At 36.6% G+C, this 23,232-nt stretch overlaps 1 protein-coding gene across 1 annotated transcript in view; it reads right to left on the bottom strand.

Annotated features, from left to right (window-relative positions):
• Positions 1-9,965: 9,965 nt before the first annotated feature.
• SLIT2 (slit homolog 2 (Drosophila)) overlaps positions 9,966-23,232 on the bottom strand; it is a gene marked incomplete at its 5' end in the record, with an annotated part of 47,737 nt that continues 34,470 nt past the window's right edge. Inside the window, 4 exons of the mRNA XM_010012624.1 lie at positions 9,966-11,809; positions 12,879-13,090; positions 16,794-17,082; positions 21,736-21,890. Coding sequence (XP_010010926.1) covers positions 11,568-11,809; positions 12,879-13,090; positions 16,794-17,082; positions 21,736-21,890 — 898 coding nt within the window. The remainder of the gene's footprint in view (positions 11,810-12,878; positions 13,091-16,793; positions 17,083-21,735; positions 21,891-23,232) is intronic.

Below are 23,232 nucleotides of genomic sequence, written 5' to 3'. Positions count from 1 at the left end.
TCAGTTTTTGTTTGTTTTTTTTTCTTTTAATATAACTTTGTGTTTGACTTGTGAAGCCATTGCTGCATGAAGGGGACACTGTGTCTGACTTGTAAGCACCTGGAATACAATTTTCCAGAAGCCCATGCACTGGAGACTGAGTTATTGTTAGAACTGAGAGACAGATTTAGTTTTAACTCTAGTCTTACTAGTGTTGTGCCTTAACTGATTGTCCTCATTGTTCAAGTAAAGCAAAATATTATCTGGTCATGGGTACAAAATGCCACACTGGATCAGGACTCAGAAAAATTTGGGTTCTGGTCACGGTGCAGCTTGCAGAAATCTTGCTGTGGACAGTTCTTGACTTCATTTGCCTAATAATCCCAGTACTTCTCTTTTATCCCTGTGTATAATGCTGATATGCAGAAGACATAAACCAAAATGTGCTCATGAGAGTCTTGAATAGCCTAGTGATGATGGCCTAGTCAGAAAGTATTTTAAAGTGTCATTTAGAGAATGGCCTTATTAAATTCTTCTTTAAGAGTCAATGCATTAATAATTTTTTTTATTTCCTTTATTGCAAGCCGTTATATTACTTCAGAGCAGCTCCCATTTCCTAATATATTTCTCAAAATGAGCTGATCTTGTAAGCTATGAGGTATTATCAGTTCCCTGTGCCAGCGAAGATGGCTGAGGGAGTGCAGTGATTCCACACAGGCCAGGGACTCTACAAAGAATTGTCCTTCAGCTATAGTTTGGCATTTGTTTGCTTTCATAAGTTTTTAACCAACGGCATTTCATCCTGTGATTCTGAGTTTGTGAGTTTGTATTTTTTTTCTCTTCAGGACAAATATAGGCAACAGTCAATTTTGTGTGCTCAGTATTTAGACCACATAGCGTAAAAGGCTGGCAAAATGAAACTTGTCTTAGAGCACTGGGGTGTGCCACCTATTACTTGCTAGAGGAAATAAGGATACTGAACTAGATAAATATGATCTGTGTTTTAGTTCTGCAATTTTTTTTTAATTGCCTCTTACTTCATTGCCCAAGGTCAGTCTTGTCAGACAAGTGGACCAACAGTTCTCTAGAGTAACATAAAACCATTAAGTTGCTCTTTGATCTTGCACCTTCTTTAGAACCTTTTAATCAATTAACCATGAAGCTACTCAGCTCGTCTTATTTCCTGCACATAAACGTACTTTGGTCGAGCTGACACATTACTACATTATAGATCAAAGATTGAAAGAAACTTCACATCCAACCAGGATAATTATGTGGAATTTTTCTGAATCTGTTACATACATTTTCATGCCTCAGATGGAGGAAAACAGCATTTTGATCTAGATTGAATTAAAGGATTCATGTGTATTTTAAAGCGTTGCTAAATAGGTTTATGCATGACTGACCTTACACAAGGTATAGGTAGATTTCATGGCTAGGTTGCTGAGCCTCAGCTGTCCATCTGTCCTTTGAGAGTACCCACTGCTGACAATAATAGGAAACATGACCTGTTGCAACATAAACACCCATCTCTTGTTTAGGATGCCTTTAAATAAAAAGAGAATTTAAATATTGAATGTGTTGTGATGTGCTACAGATTGAAATCCTTTTAGCCCAGGAATTAAATTTTAGTAGTGAAAAGAGTTGTGTTTTCAGGCTTGTAGAGGCACACTTCTGCAATCTTACTTGTGTGGACAAAAGGCTTTATTTCAAGAATCAGAGATACCTTCAGGATTATGTTCTTAAAGATCTGTGATTGTTGATACTATTATTTTCTAGTTATATGGGAATTAAGATGTCTCGATATATATATACTCCATTCCTTCTGTCCAAATACTGAAATACCCAAACAGCTTCAATAGCTACTCATTTGAGCTTTTCCCTTAAGTGAGACAGAGTGTCACCCAGAGCAGTCCAATGTAGCAAAGCATATGCTCACTCGGATGTTGCTCAAAGCATATTTTGCATAGTTGATTCTTGTGGGATTGGTTTGTTCTCCTTCTCCTTGCTGATGCCAAAAGCAGAGATGGCCTGGCCCAGATAAGAGTGTCACCTGGTGCCTGTGCATAGCTTGCAGGTAGAAATGCCATGAACCAGCACGATTTCTGAAGGAAAACCTGCCTCTGTTGATTTCTTTAAACCAGTAAAGAGGCATCCTTTAAAGAATCCACTTCGTAAAATAATCATGTAGATACTCTTCACAGACATCCCCATATTCTCGTAAGACATATCTTATATCTAGATTCACTATACTTAGATAGGAAATGAGAACCTTTAGAGCTGCTGTAACTCACATTAATGGTAAATTCAAGCCCCTGTCTCTTTGCAAATCTGTATTGATTTTTCTGAATGTTACACTTCCTTTAGCTAAACAGCTCCCTGCTGATGTTTGTCATCTTCCTTTTAAGCTGAATTAAAAGAGAATGAAGAAGTTCGTGGATGGCATGAATAAAGTGCTCTTTGATAGACATACTTCTTGTTTTCTGAACAAAGAAGAGTACATCCAGCTCTTGGTATTAAAGAAGAAATATTTTCCCTTATCTCCCTGTGTACAAATTCCTCATCTAAGTCTAACTGGAGATTTCCCAGAAAAGGAAAGGATATTTGTGAAACTTACTTTCACTTTTACCACCATAGTAGCTTTTTTCATGCTGGATTTAGGATTCAGTGGAGCACCTTCCTTTCGGGATTTGAAAAGACACAAAAATCCAAAAGGACTCAGTAGGAGATTACACTTGATTTTGAGTCTAAAGCAGGCCAAACTTTAAATTCTGTTGTTTGTTTTCTTTTACCCCAAGCTGTAAATCATCCCAGATTCATCAAACTGTTTGCAAATCTAATCCAAGCTGGACCAACTTACAGACTGGACCAAGATGTCGGTTTATAGTAATGCCTGAAAACAGGAAAGACTTTAGATCAGAAAGGAAAAACTATCCAGTTTCATTACATGTGGCTTCAAGTTTCATTACAGAAGGTTTTACGTGGCTTTGATCCCCTAATTTGGTGGGGAAAAAAAAAAAGAGAGAAAAAAAGACGTGATCTCATGTGCACACAGCTAGTTCAGTACATGCATGTGACTAAAACAGATACACTGCATCCCAGCAAACTACAGTGTGCTCCGCACAGACATGCTGCATTTAAGTGCATAAAGTGCAAAGTCAAGATAGATTAGGTCAACTCCCCCACTGTCAGCTACCTTGAATTCTTAATCATACCTGCTGTTGTTCAGAGCTGCTCAGGGGAACCAAGAAGCATAAATAAGTTTACATCCTGAAAACAAACAAAAAAGTATGTACTTTCTACCCTTATATATGTATGCATATACACACACACACAAAAGAAAAGATTTTACAAGAAGAATCTGTTTTCCATAATGCTTTCTTATGGAGCCAAAATTAAGTGAGTCTTCAAAAGTGAGTATTAAAGAAATGACTTCACTAGAAGCAGTTTTACTACAACAGTACTCACTTCATTTTATTTTTTTGGTTAAAGACCTCCTGTCTTTCATTTTTGATTGCTGTTGCTGAAGAGGAATTGCCAATTCTCTTTGCTGCTCTGGAGTTTGGAGAGCAGCACTGAAAAGCGAGCTCCTTTCCCACAAGTCCTCAGCACCTCTTACATGGGGAAGAGGGGCAGAACTGAGAGAGAGGGGGGGCACAAAGGGTTTTCTAAAGTAATAGAAGTGATGGTTCCTTTAGCCAACACACTGGAGGGTGGACCACAGTTCAAAACCCAGGTTTGGTGCACTGAAACCACTAACTCCTTTTTCTAGCAGATAGATGTTGTAGTGGCTCAAGGCCAGCTAAGTTGGGTTTACAGCTGCTTTGCATCTCTGAAACAGCATGAAGCAGCTTGAGCCTACAGTGAATCTGGCCCTAGATGTCTTAAATCTAATCTTTTCCTCTCTCTGGTCTAATACAGTTGTTTTCCTGTATTTTACAAGCCTTTTCATTACCATGTGAAATTCAAATGGACTGTGATCACTTTTACTGAAAGATGTTACTCCCAAATGTTTTTTTCACGTCAGCATGAAGTAACATGGATGGTTACTAGTTTCTGGGCTGTAAGTGTCCTTTCCACAAAATTTTGAAAATATATGGCTGTATTTGTTATCTATGAACAATTGCAACAGTTAACTCCGTTGTGTGTTCACTGCCCAGCATTTTGATATAGCCAGAGCTGGTTCCCTTTTAGCATTCTTATTTCCCAGGCACTCGTACCTTACCTATTTGATTGCTTATACTTTGGTCACTTAGTTAAAAAAAAAACCAACCAAACAACAAAACTAAACTGGGGCATATTATTTGTAGCTTTTGAATGTGACTGCTGAGCAGATTTTCAGTTAGCTCTAGGTCTCTTTATTCTTTCTTTCAATTAACCTGAAGTTATGCATGCTTTTCAGAATGAAAATGAAGAGGCCCCATTCTCCATGTGAGAATGGGAGTTTTACTACTTCGACATTTTGCTGATTGGTACAAGCACTTTGCTGTAATATTTAATAAATAATATTTGATTTCCAAATGCTCAAATACGAATTAGCGGGAGAGCATTCTTTCCATCACCGGGATTGTGTTTTGCTCTCACTAGCTGCCTCCAATTATCTTCATGACTGCACATACAGGAAGGTGATTGCTGCGACTCGCTATGATTTGCTGCAAAGGGAAGAAAGAAGTGTCTCACTGGGGAGGGCTGTGAGACTGGCAGGCACAGTCCAGTCCAGAGCTGGGTGGGTGGGAAGTGGGGGGAAGCAAGTGGTGTCTGGAGTGCCTGGAGCTGGAAGGAAGTGCTGGATGCCAAAGGCTGGTCTGTGGTTTGTGATAATGAATGATGAACACTGTTCTGGTCAAGTGGGACTTAACAAACCTTTTGCTTCTCATTTTTAAGCTGCTTTGTAAAGTTTCTTTTAGGTTGTTTTTTTATTTTTTCATGTTTGTTTTTATAATTTATCTAAGGTAATAGTGAACCTTTTTCTGCAGTGCCACAGAGTCCATGCAGTGCCACATAGTCTCACTGTGGATATTTAGACAAAGAAACATGCCCAAACCTCCCTCTCCACAAAAGCTGGACTAGAATTAGGTAACTGTTAGGCCCCTTTTTCTTCCTTCTCTAGTCCTGGACATTCTGCATTAATTACTTTTAAGGGTGTACTTGGAGGCTGCCTAATAGCCTTGCTCAATAATCATGTAACAGTTTGTTCAGCAAAAAAGAAGGTAAAAACTAATGAATAATAACTTCTGATTTTTCTGAGAGTTTAGGAACAATTTTTTTTAAACCATGACATAGATCTTGTGACTTCTGTGGTAAGTTTAATTTACTGTTGACATTGATTCATGTCCTTACCTTTCCTCTACGGAATTATCATAAAACTGCCCCAAAATGAGTGAACTGATAGGGAATGACATCTAATTAAAAAAACCAACCAACCAACCAACCAAAACAATGGAAAAACCCAAAAAAACCCCAAACAAACAACAAAAAAGGGGGGGGGGTGAAGAAATAAAAACAAAGGAGAGAGAACAGGCAAACTCCAAGCTCTTTAAACTTGCTATTTCAAAACAGCAAGCAACTTCTAAAGCACAGGTCAGCTGGTACCCTCTTATTGCTGTTACCATAGCAGAAACACAGAAATGTGATTAAGTAAATAAAGCTAATCAGAAGCAAAAAAACAAGTTTGCAGTAAAACCAGCTCAAGTTAACCTATTCTCAGAGGACTTGGAAAGAAAACATACTTCTAAAGATGTGCTGTGAGAGATTTTAGGCACAGCTGCAGGAGAAAAAAGGTATCCTTTCCCTCTCCCTTCAGAAGGATTAAATCTGTCCTAGAAATTAAACAAAGTGGACGAAGTTTCTGACTGAAACAACAGACTGCAGCCCAGAATGTTAAAAACTATGAGAAAGAAGAAAAATATTCTGGAAAAAGGCTACTGGATCTTTTTAAGGAACTATAATGACAGAGTAAGCAACCCAGGCACATTAATTCTACCTCTGCTTGTCTCTTGTGATATGGAAAATATCCTAACAGGAATTTAAAAAAAAAAACCCCAACAAAAAAAGCTGTAGCAGACAAAACCAGATAATGATTCCCCTGGTCTGAGTCTATAAATCCATGAAATGTGTAAGTTTATATCAGTCTGTGAAAGTTTATATCTATCTGTGGATGTCAGACTGTTCCACAGGAGGTAATGTAACATTTTCCGATTACAAGGGACATGGAAATGTTGATCTGTGTAGCTGTATGTGTAACCTGTCTCTTCTTCTTTAAGGCAGGTCTTCTGCTCCCTCTACAAATATTAATGAATACCTAAAAAAGGAACAAAAAGCAAGTCTTAAATTTCCTATATGTAGTACAGGGCATGGATTGAGATTACTAAGTGTCGACGTTTAGAACTAAAGGAGCTTGCCTCTGAACTGGAATGAAATAAAAGGATAGAGTTGTAAAGACCAGAAAGCATTACTAAGATCAACATTTTGAAATGAAGCTGTGGATCTGGGAGGCAGTTTTAAAGTCTGTTCCCATGGCTAAGCAAAATTCCTACAGCATGGGTGTCATGCTGTAGAGCTGGAGCGTATTTGCTGGGACTGTGGATAGCCAGAAGTCTTGCTGTTCAGTGGGATGACTGTTTTTTCTCAGCTTGACAAATGACATGCAGCACTGACAGAATACTCCTTTGCTGGCCATCGCCCCTACGGACACTGGCCAGAACAGCAGCAGGAGGAACATACCCACCAACCCTGATTTAATCACATGGAGCCCAGGAGACTACTGAATAGAGCTGTTAACTTTCTGTTTGGTTTGCTTTTCCCATCTGTGTTTTATTAAACTGAGAGCAAGATTTATTCACTTTTTTAACATCAGGAGCTCTTGGTGTCCAAGATGATGGTTGATGTTAAGGTATACATACACAGTTTAACCTGGCTGAGGGCCAAAGAGGCCTACAATTTCCAGCCTAGACAATTTATTTGCTAAAGGACACAGAATCCCTCTACTCTCCGAGAGTTCCTAAAGGATGAGCACAAAAACTCCCAGGAACACAGTATGTAAAGAACACAGTAAAACAGTAGGCTCTCCAGGATGAGCCAGGCTCTGCAGGCACGCAGACAAACACATCAGTTTTGCTTTACTCTCGACAGCCCCTACATAGTCACAACTACTAATGATTTTCTGATTTCCACTCCAGGAATCTTAAGGAGATTTGAGATACCAGCTCAGTGTACAGATATTTCTTCTAAAAGCCAAGAATCCTGAATGGCTCAGCTGGAGAATTGCCCTTTATGGGAACTGAAATTATGTGCCAGGCTCTCCAATGTAAGGTGGGAAAGATGAATCTCAGACACTTGCGTACCTAACAAGCTACCACAAGAATAAAGCTCACTTCTAGAACAGAAGGAATTAATAGATGGGATTTTGAATTGCTTTGAAAAGGTAAACTTTCCTCAAACAGTAGAGTTGACTCAAGGTAGAGAGATCAAGTGTACATTTTTTTGGAACTGTAAAGAGGTTTGTTTTAAATACGGAAGTTTCAAGCAATAACAGATAAGGTTTCCGAAATAGAGCTTCAATTCAAACAGCCTCCAACACTCCTGATGCTTTTCCAAAACTTCTGGGCATTTTCTTCTTAACAGCAAGCTCCTTTCCAAAACATACCATTCTCCCCTTCATCTCTTAAATATCACTCATCTCATCAAAACTAACATAGTGACATCCATGTTCTCTATTGCCATGCTACTATCTCTGCAAGTACACTATGGATTATCAGGTTTGCCGGATCTGTCATCTGCAAAACCTCTGTATTCTAGTCTTTACAGGCAAATGCCTTCATAAACATCATCTGAATATCAGATTTACTGTGGCACCTACACAGAGCATCATCATATTACAATGATTCTTGTAATACTAAGACTCTCGTGGTACCCCCATATGGCAATAAAAAGTATTTGGAACACAAGACAAAATTGTTATTACAATAGAGCTTAGAAAAAAACCCGCCTTTCTCAAGGCTTATTCAAAGTCCACCACTGGTTTGCTTAAAACAGTGTTTCTATCATTCACATACCCATTTTCCCCAGAAACTTTAATACAGGCTGCAGAATCTGGTTTCAAGTCTGATAGTTCCTGTTCTTAATTAACTTCAATGTTAACAAAGAAGCAATGACTTTTGTTACTGTTACTATTCAAGAATGGTCTTTTTTCCATGCTCTTTCACATTTTTATCATCTATGCGATGACAGTAGGAGCTGTTCATGAGCCAGTACAAATTAAGCAACATTCATGTGCTTTCACTTTTACAGCTTTTGAGAATAGCGGCAGAAAAGATGGAATCTGCAAGTTTTGGTTTTCTTGGTTTCTGTTGAAAAAGGGATTTGAATTGTATGCAGTATGAACTTGAAGGGAGGAATTTGGTCACTGTAATGAGTCATATCATAGAATGGTTTGGGTTGGAAGGGACCTTAAAGATCATCTGGTTCCAACCCCCCTACCATGGGCAGGGACATCTTCCACTAGACCAGATTGCTGAAATCCCCATCCAGCCTGGCCTTGAACACTTCCAGGGATGGGAATTTCACTTCAGACCCAATGCTGCTTACACATTTTATTCAATACGTTATAAGCAGGCTGCATGACAGTGATTCCTATAGCAGGCAGCAGATCCTAGGAGAAAAACCTAATCCCTGAAGACTATGTTAAAAGCTGTGTAACTTACGTTTTTGAATGAAACTCCATGAGTCCAGAGTGTTCTGCACTGAGCTAAATTCTCCACTGTGTTCACTATGCCTAAAGCTACAGATGCCCATTTCCCTTTTGGGAAATACAGGTACAAGGCTGCCATTTATAGCAATAGTACAAGAAACTTGATTTAGACATGAGGAAGGTGTCAGGGTGACCCATCAGACTGAGAAAGTTTTCTAGTCATGCACATCTTGTTGATGCTTAAGGACTTTCAGGGGTGAGAATACAGGGCTGCTCAGGTTTCCAAGGTGAGATTAGTCACTGTTTGATGTGGGTGTCTTATCCAGAGGTGCCCCTCCAGAGGGGTCCTGCCAAAGTGTTTTTGGTTGGTTGGGTATTTTTTTGTCTGTGTGTTTTGCCGTGTCCCTCCCCTCCTTTTTTTTTTTTAAATTTTGTTTTAATTTTGGTGTGGGTTTTTTTTCTGTCAAATTCTTAGGTTTTTTGTTTAGTTCTGCTTAGAGACCACAAAGAAGTCCCTGGCTTGATAGCCTCAGGATCACAATAGCTGCTAGCATTGCTTGAACACCAGTGCAAAGTTCCTCTTTCTCTGACAGTATAAGGACAGAACTCCAGGTACTTGGTATGGGGATTTTGATCATACGCATAAAAATAATAGTTTCTCCAAGAATGTTATATAAGCACTGTTATGCAAAAATGGCTTTTTTCCTCACAGCTACCCCTATTTACAGAAGATTTAGAAATCAGAGAAACTGCAAAGAAGGCCTCATGCCAAAGGCTGTTTCATTGCATATTTAGACAAATTCTAATGTAGACTAAGTAAAATAAATACAGACTTATCTATAGAAATTACATTACAGAAGATAAAACTGATTAAGTATCATCCCATCCAATTGCTTAAATTTAAAATACTTAGTCCAAGATTAGTGAAAATGAATCCCTTTGAAGAATCAAATTACTTGCTAAGACAACTGTCACACTGCCATTTGTATAACCATTAAAGTATTAGGATAGACTCAATTTGCCTTTTCATGCAGTGTACTTTATTTATGTCTTTTGTTAATTTTCGTATGAGTTCAGCTGTGTTCATAATGAACCGACATTTTCAGATGTCACTGCCTGTAGGTGTGATAATCCCAAGTTAATTCATTTTCAGATTTTAAGCAATGAATACACTAGATCTAGGGTTGTGTTTTATTCTGTTTTTTACCAATTAGTCTTTGCAACTACAGATGTTTTCTTAAAGGCTGTTAGACAATTTAAACTTCTCAGAAGAATACAAATAAAAGCTGTTAGTGAAGTAAATATCTGTTTAATTTACAAACATCAGTAGCATTACTGATATCAGTCCAAATAAGACAAAGCACACTGCATTACACATGTACATCTAACTTTTTTGTAAAAAAAATAATAAAATAAAATTGAAAAAACATCTGCATTTTTACAGGGTACCCTGGGTTTTACTGAAAGAAGAACACAACCCACTACCGATTACCAACTCTACATTATAATTTAGCAGCAACATGTTAACATGGGGAACATTAGGGCAGTAAAGTAGTTTTATTATTTGGGGAAAGTCACAGTTCTTGATAGCACAGCCTTTTTTTCTTTTTTATAAAAAGGTAAAGAGCTCCATGGGAATATTAATTTAAAAAGATCTACCCTCTAATGTAATTTTCTACACGCCATCTTATTTTCTGTAAGTACTGTATATAGGGAAAGTTAACTTCTCTACAATTGCCACCTAGTGTACAGGTATTTTCTGTCATACATTACGGGTTCTTGGAAGGTGTCCTGAATATCTGATGTACGTGAAAACTGCAGATTGTCATCACTTTCAGATTCAGTGACACCAAATGGTCAGATTCTAAGGGAAAGAAAAAGGGAAGGGGAAGGAGAGGGAAAAACCAGACTGAAAACATTTACCCCAAGACGACATGCTACGTTAGTTCTATTGCAAAAAATCCTGATTTTTAAGTCCTTTAAAAAAAATTACAAAAATACTGGGACAAATATAAATTAATATATATTAAAGCATTGAAAAACAGTAAAAGGGATGGCCTAAAAGGGTTAAGTACAATGTACTTTGATACAATAAATATTTCTCAATGAAACCGAATACTGTATAGAGTTGTTTAGAACTCATAGAAACAGAAATCCATATTATTACTAATTTATCCATCAATAATCTATTTTTATCATCCTCCAAACATTTATATTACAAAAAATTAATACTGGAAAAGGGCAGATAAACACTTTCTTTGTTTCTTTTGCTAACATGCTGACATAAAAGCATACATCATCAGGAGATTTCAGGATTATAGTATATTCTCGCATCTCCTGTTTCCCATTCATTAAATGGGACCCCATCTTCTCAAGATGCTTAAGAATTCCAAAAGATAAAATGTATTTCATACAATTGTTATTTCTGTATAATCTGATTCTTTTCGCTCATAATGCTTCCTCATCCATACATAAGTGATTATGGTCTGTCAAGACAATAAAATATACTGATACGAAAGTGAAAAAACAAGCCTCACGTTCTGGTCAGTATTTCATCTCTGAGCTGTTAAGCTGAAAGTCACCTGTGTATAGTGTCAGTGTATCTTCAGCATGTTATAAAGAGGAATCCATGTTAAAAGCAGTTAAAGTTTCCCATCTCTCTTGCAATGTTAACAGGTCTTTATTTTTTTTTTCTTCAAAGCTCCTCTTGGTTTTGAGAAGTCTCAGTTCAAGCACTTGAATCTTTTCAAATGAAGAAAAAGTCTTTATTCTCATAATAAAAATAAGTCTGTTCTGTATTTTACAATATATTTCAAATATTTCCACTATGAAGCATTAATTAGTCCGACACGGTCAATAAGTATACAACATTTGCAAAAGACAAGTGTGACATGGACACTTAGGAGGGACAATTTGTACAGCCACACTTCACCACTTTTTCAACCTCGTCCACAAATGATGACCCGTCAGTGCATTCAAAAGAGTATTTCCGTCTCTTGCTCCTTAGTGGTCCACAGCACTGCCCGGTTGAACATCCGCCTTTACATTCTAGTCTCGATACCTTCTTGGTCGTCTGGCACGCAGCATACCCTTGCTGCTTTTGGTAGTAATCTCGGATTCGTTCCCCTCGACAAGAGATTTCTGTAGGAAACAACATTCAAAATAAGAGATATACTTTTGAGACACAGATTAAAGAATGGTTGACATTGCTAAGGAAGATGCTGTTTCTAATTGCAGTTGGGATTGATGTTTTACACTTTGACTCAGACTGTACATTGGAAACTAGAAACATGATTTTATTCATGCTGAGTTGTATTCCCTATACCTCCTATTTTCAGTGAAGCTTATATTATTATGTATATGTAAACCGTAAATACAAAGCTATTACAATGACAAGAAAATTGGAAGTTTAAATATTTTCCTTTCTTATAAAAATACACATCTTCTGTTCCTACATTGCTTGCAGCTGGTTCTGTTTACCATAGGGAAATGTTTCAGAGAGCATGCAATTTAATTTATTAGACCTGGAGTTTAATATTATTCAAACTCTTATTTAATACAACTTACATTCCACTAACTTCATAAATTACTGAGGTATAAAGCCAGCAAAAATGAGACATCTGTTAAAAGTTCTACATCCATATTCTTCTGTTCTATTCACATCTACGTATGATACAAAATAAATGCCATCTGGGGTAAGGAAAAGAGAGGGAGAGGGAGAGCTTTGGTAGACAAAGGAAAAAGAAAAAGGTAGGGGGAGAAGTCATCCTGTTTTCATCTGTCTCACCTGCATAATTCGCTGTGATAAATCAGTTGAAGCTGAGAGGTCAAAAGTAGAGTTTGTGATAAAACTAGGAGCAGAATCATTGGATTTGGCTTCTCAGTTGCAGAAGGCAGAGAAACAATAAATACAGAAAGATACAGCAGGTAAAAGGTAGTATTTAAATATAGTAAAAATGTGTTTCTGAATAAAGGCAAAAAAGAGAAATGTTTTCACAGCAAAACATTTGATGAAAAAATCCTCAAAATGTAAACAAATTCATGGGAAAAGTTTGATTTTTCTCTGAGATAAATTCTTATGGTAAAAAAAAAAGCAACAAATGTGTGTATTGTGGGAAAAAAAAAAGCTGGTAATGTTTTTGGCTGTTCATGTTTTAATAAAAAAATATCTAAAGTCAAAACAACAATGTTGTTGTATGTATTTTTTTACCTTTATCACAGCTGTCCCCCGTGTACCCGCTGCCGCATTCGCAATATGGTTTCCCAAGTCCTGAAAGCCTGCATTTGCCATGTTTACACCTGACGGATTGGCAGGGGTTAAACAGCATTTCTTCTTCATCACAGAGGACTCCCCCATGTCCCTGCAGGCATTTACAACTGTATGAAAATGCATTGATCGGCAAGCAGGTACCATGCACACATCTACAGGGGAAACAAGCCCAAGAGAATAAAAATAAATTATTCATCAAAGTTCAGGCTAAGCAACATTAACTACAAATACTTTGGACTGTACTCAGAAGAAATTGCTTTTGTTTCTAATGGACTTTTTCAGTGAGATGCAGTGAAGTGGTTTATAATTTGTATGCAGGTTTACATAAAAGAAGCTGCAGAACAATTTCACCAGAAAACAGCCACTGTAGATGTGTTATGGAAGACTTTTACAGGCCAGTTATTAAACCCAATACATCTTGTCTGTGTAAATATTCAGCATGCTTTTGAGTAGAACACAGCAAAATCAAGCTGGAATCTAATCCAGAATAAGTAGAGAAAAAGGATACTCACCTGAAATTCTGGTTCTTGTATAATTTAAAAAAAACTGCTATATTGCCACTCATGAAGTATGGGGCTCCCAGCACAACCTCAGATCAGGCACTTCCTACCTGAAACTCTTCTGACCCAAGCAATGGCAGTTTCAAACCTGAAGATGTGCTCCCATTTTAAATATCAGCCTGCACTGCCAACTGCCATTAGCGTGGTCATGTAATGTATGTTCTTACTTCTTTTGAAAGAGAAAGGTGGTGTTTCCCAGAAGAAGGATGTTAAATTACCTGTTCCTAGGTATAAGGTGAAGATTAGGGCAATTCACGTTCTGAGATCACCACCAATTACTTTTTCATTTGGTGGCACAGGGTCAATAGCTTTCTTCCTAAAATAGTATTTTCTTTAACTGTTGTCTTGATACACAAGTTTTCTATCTACATACTGTTTCCTAGGGGGACCACAGTGAAGATCCTCTGTAGGCAGGAAGGCAATCCTGACATTCAATGTCACAGTTACCCTCTCTAATGTTTCTCCTCTCTAATGTTTTTCCTCTCTGTATTGTAAGATTTCTGAGCCCACAACCTCCTTAGTAGGTTTTGGCAGCCACCTAAATAAATATGTAAATAAATTAAAAGCTTTAGATTAAAAAAAGAAAAAAACAATCGCATTCCACCTAAAATAAAATCCTTTGAATTTGAAGATGGAAAAAATTAATAAAATAATGCATTTTGTAGTAAGAGTTCTGTTATGAACAAAATCTCATTTTGACATTTTTTAGATAACACTATTTCTGGAAACGTTTTGTACTCTACTCCTTCAGTACAGTAGGAAATTTGGTAAAACTGAAAGAATTAACCATAGTTTTTAACTCACAAAATGGAATCAACTATTTTAAATGGTTTCATTTAATAAACAACTACAAGTTCCAGTCATCAATGAATTCTACTTTACAATTCTCCATCTGTACCCTTAATTTTGTGCAAATGCTTTAGAAATGGTGTGACTTGGAGGAAAAGGAGTGTGGGAAGTCAGTTTTATCACAGAATATTTGAAAGGCACAACACATAGCCTCCATTCACATATCCAGTTTTGTATTAAAAACTGCAAATACAGAACGTAATACCTTAAGCACCTCCAACTTCTCTCTTATGCAACAGCCTTTTGAAACATCTATTTTCCCTAAAACCTTCCAAATTCTTCTTGTAGTTGAAGTCTGATATTCCAAAACTTAGATTAAGCGACTCAAAATTGGAGGCTTAGACAGTACCGCAGGGCAGATAGCTTTTGTTTAGCTTTCATTATGTTCAGCATTTGATCTGTTTACCATTTAAAAAACATCCCCTCTAAGGACATCTGATCTATGAAGGTACTTAGGTGACACTGACATCATACAGTCATATATTAATTCTATATAGACTATTTATTCTATATTCTATCTATTCTATATAGACTATTTTAGATATCAAAATTCTACGATCAAAGCAATCTGTGTCAGGATCTTTGGTACAGTTTTGCTTGACTTAGAAGATGATTAAATCTTAGCTAATGCCAACTCTCACACTTTTGCTTCCATGTGTTCTTTGAAGCCCTAAATTTCATCTTCAGACTGTACTGAAAGGAATGTCAAGCTAAGTGCAAAGTCATAGGTACAGTTTCATCTTACCTAATTTTAGGTACCTGTGTCAGGCACTCAAGTGAGATGTATAATTGCCATGAGCTCCCCACACAGTCATGGAGAGAAATGAGCTTATCCAGAGTGTGATTAGACCACTTGAGGTCTAATTTACGCTTTAGAAATGCGTTTATTCCTTTACTGACTATAGAGCAAGCTTTGGTCACTATGTTCCTAAGTCAAGCACCTAGATTTAGGTAAAATAAATGTAAGCCTTAAGCCTTTTCATGGTATGCAGGAATCTCTAAAAGATCCCCTACATTTTCAAAACAGAGATCACAGTGACAATTCTGTTTCTTGAATAAAGTATAAATGTTATACTGTATTAGACAGATAAAATGCATCTATTCAACAGACAGGATTTAGAGATGAATCAAGAAATACAGAATCAAAATCCCCCTTGGTAATTTTTAACCTGCTGTCACTTCCTTTCTTTATCTCTTAAGTTACCGTGAAAGAAGACAGGGTAAGAAAAAGACCCATAAACAATGAAATGCTATTAATGGTATGCCTCAAAAATTCACTGCTATCGCTTTGTGATGGTTCAAAACTTAAGAGTAATGGAAGAGTCCCCAGCCAATACAAATGATGACAACTGCACTGTAAAACACGCTGAAGCATGGTGTATAAAGCTGTAAAGGGTCAGAATTTCCACACACCCTGTTTGAAAAGATCACTTAAACATAATTTTATATGGAAACTGAAAATCATCTTATTGGAATTTCTTAGCAAACTCAGGCCACTGGTCCTGAAAAGTCAGAAGTTACATAGGCCAGAGCACTGAAAAAGCAGCTGCCAAAAGATCCAAGCAGGCTTACTCTACAAAGAAACAAAAAAAAAAACAACCCATCCCCAAAACAAAGCAAAGAATTGGTTGCCAAACTTCAGTAAGGACAGTGGTAATGACAAACAGAATCCAGTAAATCCTGGAGAACTCTGAATTTCTGAAGTTTCTGATCATCTTGTGCTGGGAGACCATGAGCCAGTAAATTGAATCTGTCTCTATAGTAAATTTAAAAGATGAATATGCATAGATACAAATACTCTTATATACACATATATATACATATGGCTCTCTCTCTCTGTACATATACATGACCCTCTCTATAAATATACATAAAATGTCCAACCTAAAATGTTTTAGTCAAATCAGCAAAAAGAATTAGCACACACAGACTTAAACAGAAGTTAACCATAAAGATGAAAATCTGTTTCTGGCTAAAACCTGGGGTATTGTGAAAATATAAAAATATTAGATATATACTGCATCAAGCTTTTTAAACACATTAGAGAATAATAATAATAATTTTTCTCATTATACGATTACAAATAAGCAAATACATATTTTTTTCCATTTGCAACTTCTAAATTAGTTTTGTACCAAGTGTCATACCAACACTTGCATCAGCATAACTCATTATAGAGGAAGCACATAGAGAAGTATGTAAGAGCACTTCCCAGGCTTTAGGCAGAACTTCATGAGATGTGTGTACCTGCTCCCCTAAATGGGGCACTTTTCCTTATTAAGGTTATGGAAAAAACAGACTATAACCTGGATGCTGTTTTCACTTTTACGTGTTCAGGATATTTTGTTTCTTGCTGAAAAAAGGGTGAATATTCATGAAAAAAATACACGTAACAGGAGACACATATTCATATTATACTACTATTCTGTCTTGAGGAAGGACATACTTGTTTCCAAGACATGGGTCATTAGTTTGTTGGTCACAGAGGGGTCCAGTCCATCCACCTTCGCACTCACAGGAAAAGCCTGACTGGCTGGTAGCATGGCATGTTCCATGCACACAAACTTTCTTGTGACAAGGCTCGCAACCTGGCAGAATTCCCACTTGCAGTGGCACATTTCTGAAGTCCTGGAGCTCGCTGTTGATATATAGATTACGGATGCAACCATGGAAGCTGGTGCCATTCTGTCCTGGAGACTGGCGTAAAGCTGCTATGTTATTTTTCACAGGCATGCCTAGAAAATTAATAATAGCAAGTAATCAGTATAATCCTTGGTGTAATTTTCTGTACCATTTTCTCTATTTTAAAAACATTTTTAAAGAAATATCTCTTCCTAATTAATTATTTGTAGATATTCAGCCTACAATCATAAGCAATGTTCTAGTATTTGGAAATTTTCCTGATTGTCAAGCATGAATGTAAACAAGCTGCAAATACATAAGTTTCTACGTCCAACTTAAGAAATGTATATGGGACTTCACAGAGGAAGCTCACAACTGTGAGAAGGTTTGGATACATGCCATTTTTGACCTAGTGCAATTAAGTCCAAGATAGTGCATAGTTTCTGAATCTTGGAAAAACAAAAATTTAGCAGCTGATATGAGATTTTTTGTAAGCTGCTAAGATATTCAAATCCAGAAGAATTTAGTAGGATCAGCTCATCAATTTGGAGCTGGCACACATTCAAATGTGAAATTTTGCTAGTGAAAATTCTTGCATAGGAAAGCTCAACAGGATGAGGTTCGATTTCTTTCAAAAATATTTTTGCTTAACTTGTCTCAAAAAAACAGATTAATAAAAAAGCCACTCATAGTTTGCCATTAAAGTTTAAAACAAAGGTAATCAATAATAGAAATAATTATGACATCAAAAGACTTATGTGCAGATATTTCTAGATAGTGCAAATGCCTCTAATACTGACTATTTTCAGAATACCTCTGGGTTAGTCCCTAATTGTTACAGGTGTAATTAGAGCAGTAGGCATATGTGATACAGTTATCCGATTGTGATCAGTTAATCATTTAAGACTAATTCAGAAGTAACATTACTATTAAACATTGTTTCCTTGTAAAAATGAAGTCTCTTCTATCCCTTGCTTTTTTTTAAACTTATTGCCAACATATTGGCCTGTATTAGTTAGTTCTTAAGATATTATATTCAAATGATGAATACATTAAATGCTTAAATACCTTCTGAGATTAATAAGTAAAGGAAAAAAAGTATACTGAGTATTAGAAAAGGATATGTTTACCTGAAAATATATATGCTTATTAGCTGCACTGGTTTATTCCTAGGCAAAATTAACAATCTTCATCCTGGTACTTAGATAACCACAGAAAGAGGTAATGTTCTGCTAGTTGCTCCTTAACCATGTAAAGTGATACTTCTAATGGTTTTGTGCATTTACTTTGAACAATTAAGAGTCATGCAGAAGTGCTATGTAACCTAATGAGGTAGATCTGCCTTTCATTCAGAGGTTATTGTAATTTCATTTGTGCTAAGCTTCAGTGCTAATAGAAATGAACAATGTTGCATCCATGCTGCTGAAGAGCCCAATCTTCCTTGACCTTATCAGTTAAGTAAACCAAGCTTGGGACAGTTGTATTAAAGGACTCAGACTGAAAACAACCACTCGTTTTCATTTCCTCAAAACTATTCTCCATATTCTCATAATCCAGGGACAAAACACTGTAAAAATGAAAGCTGCATAACACTAAGTAATGCAGTGTTAAACTAGATGTTATTCTTCTAAGCATCAGGAAACTTGAATATGATTTCTGGGCACCATATAAGCATATATGACATCAGAAAATATGAGGTATATAACGTGATTGAGAGAATTTTTTGTCTACAATCTCTAATATGGAAAACATTTGGAAAGTCAATGCAAGCATATATACAAGGTTTTAGCCTATACACTTTTTGCTGTTTCTAGCAAGTTACCAAGCGTTAGAAGACCAAAGTGTGTGCAAAAGCTGTTCATATTCTTTAGCAATATTTCTTAGCTAATTTTTAGATAAAGGTTGTTTATTAGTTACAAAAGAACTGCCACAGAAACAATGCAAACAAAGATTTCAGCTCTATTTTTGGAAAGGTAAGAAAGTAGTTCCTGCCCCCTTTGAAGATTTTGGTCACTGAATCTGACTACAGGTAAATTACCAAATTACTGCTCAAGGAGGCAAATGGTAAGACCTCTATTAAATAACAGTTAAACAATGAAACTGTCAAAATGAGTATCTCATTCTAGAAGTTCCTAGAACAGAGCAGGCACAAATGAAAAGCAGCCAATGCTCTACTTTCTCAGAAATAGGAACTTCCATGAAATAAGGTGTCACTGTCAATGAGTAAAATATGCTCTAATTTCTTAGGGAAAAATGTGAATTATCAATGAAGACTAACCCCTTTGAAGAGCTTTTGAGAAGAAACAGACTTCTTACAAAAAGCCACAGGCTTTCAATATGATTTACTGAAATCTGTTATAGAAAGACCGAAAAATATCTAGCACGTGCGTTCTGACCACACAAGAGAGCCATACAGTTGGAAAAAGGTCAAAAAAAAAAAAAAGGAGGGGGGTGCATTGGGAGAGAGAAAATGAGGGAGGGTAAGAGAAAGAACGAGTACACCATACGAGGGCTTGCTGTCAAGTCTGAACTTCATCCTGCCAGCTGAGGTGATGCTTACCAGAAATGCCATTTTAGCAGGAAGGTGATAAGAGTAAGTGTAAGCTACATGATGATGTAGGTGTCAAACTAAGATTTTGGCAAAGACAAAATTACTGCATAAAATCCTAGTGAGAATTTGAGTTCTTCACTGATGGAGAAGTGTGATCAAATTCTCAAAAAATTCTAGATACAGTTGGATAAGAAAAAACTGAATGAATCTCAGAAAGGTGGGTAATAAAAGATGCAGGAGTGTAAGTTGTCTCAAGAATTTTGAAGATCATAAATAGATAAACATAGATAAAGAACAGGAAAGTTTCAGAGCTCAGTATCAACCTACTGTGTTTCTTGCTTTGTTTTGTATGAATTTGCTTCTAATAATGGTTTTCATTCTGTTTTGGACCAACAGTTTCTATGACAAGGAAATAATTGAGTCCTTGGAGCCTGAATGTGAAGAATAGAAATAGTAGGAACATAGGACCTCTCTAACGAATATGCAGTAGGTTGAAAAAGATTCCTGCTCTTAGGAATCAAATCACTGAAGGAAAACATTATTTCCAAAAGTTATTTATTCTGATACTTCATTAAGACGATGCAGATTAGTATGATTCTCCTAATGGAGACAAAGATATGCAAGGTGAAGAAGCAGAGGAGAACCGTATGTCACAGATCAAGTAACTTAGCACTGCACAGAATAAATGTTTATAGTTGGGAGTCTTAGCCTCATTTCATCAAAAGGTGCCCATAACAGACAGATCATTCTGCATTAAGCTCAGTTTTCAAGAAGTAGTAGAGTTTGCCTTAGCTGTCATCAAATATGTTGACAATACAAGTAAGCAAGCATGCAGTGTCTTAGAATCTAGGACAATCTCTCCTTCCAAAAAATGTGGCATATGTAAACAACAGAAGTGATACACATGAAAAAAAAGCAGATGTGCTTCCACAAGGCAATCCTCCTTTAAAGATTCATGATATGAAGCAATTTTAAAGGCAGCTCATACATTTGGTAGTTTTAATTCTTTTCTCTGCTGGTCCAAGGAGTGATGACTAATGTTGAATTCTATCTTGTACTTGTTCCCATGTTAGATGGAAACAGGCAATGACAAAATCTGAAAAGATTTTACAAAAAAGCTGGTGTTTCAACAGAAGAATGGAGATTTTCAGTGACCAAAGTCAACTTACCCCTCATCACTTGTAACCAATGCATTTATTATACTGGTTAGACTATTCTTGATTGGTATCAAAGCAGCTTCTTGTTTTTCTTTTCCATTAGAGATAAATCTAAGTAACTACCCCGAGCTTTTCTGTATATTTAGAAAGGACAAATAGCACCTTTTCTAGAGAAAACAGGCATCTCACATATGTACTACTGGTAGCATAACGTTTTGCAAGAAGGCAAGATGCAAGTCTAAAAACTTGTTCTCAGACACAAAATAGTTCTTAAAAATTAAACAAAATGAAAAAGCAAGTAGAAAAGTAGGTATTCTTTTTGCAGAAAGATCAGAAGGAGAGTCCTTACATGCCTCCTTTAAGAGTGTAAAGTTAAACTAAATAGAAGATGAAGACTTGTAGATCAGTAGTATTTAAAAACCATGCTGAGTCTCTCATCACAAAGAACTTAGTCTTGCTATGAAGGACAGTAAGAAGGCATGAAGTGGTGGCTGGATTCTTTTACCTAGGTTGTATCTCCACAATCACCTACTACCAGTTTTACTGAAACAAATAATTCTTTCTTCTCAAAACAAACCAAAAACCCCAACAATAAAAACCCTGCCACATACTGGGAGGCAACTGCCCAGGTGGTTCCCTTCTTACATAATGTCATAATTCCTATCAGCCCTAAGCAATAAAATCTCCAGTCATAAATTATAATTCATGGCTTTATACCTTGCTATCATTTCCTGCAGATACCTGTGCAGTGAAACAGAAATGTAAAACGTAACCAAAACAGAATGTGACCATTCTACACTTTCTGAATAAGTATTACTGAATCTTCATGTAGCTGAACAACATTACACGTATTTCTTCAGTATAATAAAAAGCTACGTAACAGTAGCAGTTTGAGGACATACTAATTGTTAAAACTAAAACTATTGAGATTAACTGCTGAAGTTTCATCTTAAGGTGTTATCTCAGTGAATGAGTCTCTTACCATGTGTTTATTAATGCATGTTACTAGAGTAAATTAGCTATAATACCATTAGTAAGAAGCAGTAAGATCCTCTTACCTCCTACATACAGCGGAGAATCAAAATTCAGAGTGGACTGCTTGGACAAATTGGTAATTATCTTGGGGCTTCCTCCATCAATAGATAAAGACAGAATCTGATCCATAGCTAGCAGCTCCACAATGTGGAAATTGCCATCATTAATTGTTTCCACACTGCAAAATAAACATTAATATTAATTTTCAACAGTTGATGGTCTGGTTAGAACAGTTTTTGATCTTCTTCCCCTCAGAGTTAATACAGCTTCAGAACAGAACTTCTCCAGGAGTGCAGTCTCCTGAAAACTAGATTTTAAGCAAGGACACACATGTATGCTTAAGAGCTAATACAGTACCCCTTCAATAACACTCTATTAACAATATGTATTGTAAATTAATAGCTCTTTTCCATTCAAAGTTATTCTTGCCCTCATCAAATAATGAACCTTCCAACACAAACCACTCTATGATTCTAACGTTATTTCAAGACGTTATATGCATGTACATGTATGTGTGTATGCATCCTACATGTTGCCTAGCATTGGGTTTACATATTTTTCAAGTATGAAGGCCTGAGATCACTCCAGTGTCATATAAACCTACCATTTTATGGAATATGAAACTGCATCTAACCTTAGTCCTGCCAGACAAAACCACATCATTGGTCCAGGCAGCTCCATTGACACTAGCAACAAAGTAATTTGTTATCTTTATTAGGCGTGATTATTTCTGAATCTCAGCTTCTGGCTAGTGCAGTGAATAGCATATGCTATTTCCTTCTGCTTACTAACAAGATATGAACCCACTAGTAGGACAATGCTGAAAGGGTGTCATGCAGAAAAGGCTTGTTTCAACCATGGTGCTTATGTGTAAGGACAAGCCTACACACATTACTAAGTACAAGAAATGGCTGCCTATGTTCACCAGCTTTAATATCTACATAGCAAATGTTTAAGTGCAAGGCAACTACTCTGCATTTGAATACAGTTTATGCACATCAGAGAAGTAAGAATATTATTATTTATTTTTGGGACTGAATATATCATTGTTCTTCCATTGCTTCTAGCCCTTACTCTCTCCCCAGACACTGGAGAATTAAGAGGTGAATGCATGGCTGCATGGAAGTCATGACAATGAGCTGTAGTCCAGAGACCAGACATTATAACCATTCCCATGAAAGCCTTTATTTGCTTCAGGACACCATCAAATAAGTGAACTTAAGCCTTTGAAAAAAGTTATTTAAATGAACCAATTGTATGATAGCCTGAGATGGACTGAACAGTCATACAGTCAGTTAGCTCTTCTTATTAGGAAAGCAATATAGCTGAAGGGGATTAGCTTCCTAAATCTCAAGGCAAAAATCAAGCAAATTACCTTATAACATCCTTAGCAACGTTTTAATTAACCTAACTGCTTTTGTCCTGGAACAGATTAGAAGCACGCACAAGGTTGTTTACAGTGGTGACACACTAAATGGCTTTTTAGCTATTTAGTAACAACTCTAACTATATGGACAAGC

The sequence above is a fragment of the Nestor notabilis genome, unplaced genomic scaffold (assembly GCF_000696875.1).
Source record: "Nestor notabilis isolate BGI_N333 unplaced genomic scaffold, ASM69687v1 scaffold16844, whole genome shotgun sequence".
Taxonomy (NCBI): domain Eukaryota; kingdom Metazoa; phylum Chordata; class Aves; order Psittaciformes; family Psittacidae; genus Nestor; species Nestor notabilis.
This window is presented reverse-complemented; position numbering and strand designations above follow the sequence as displayed.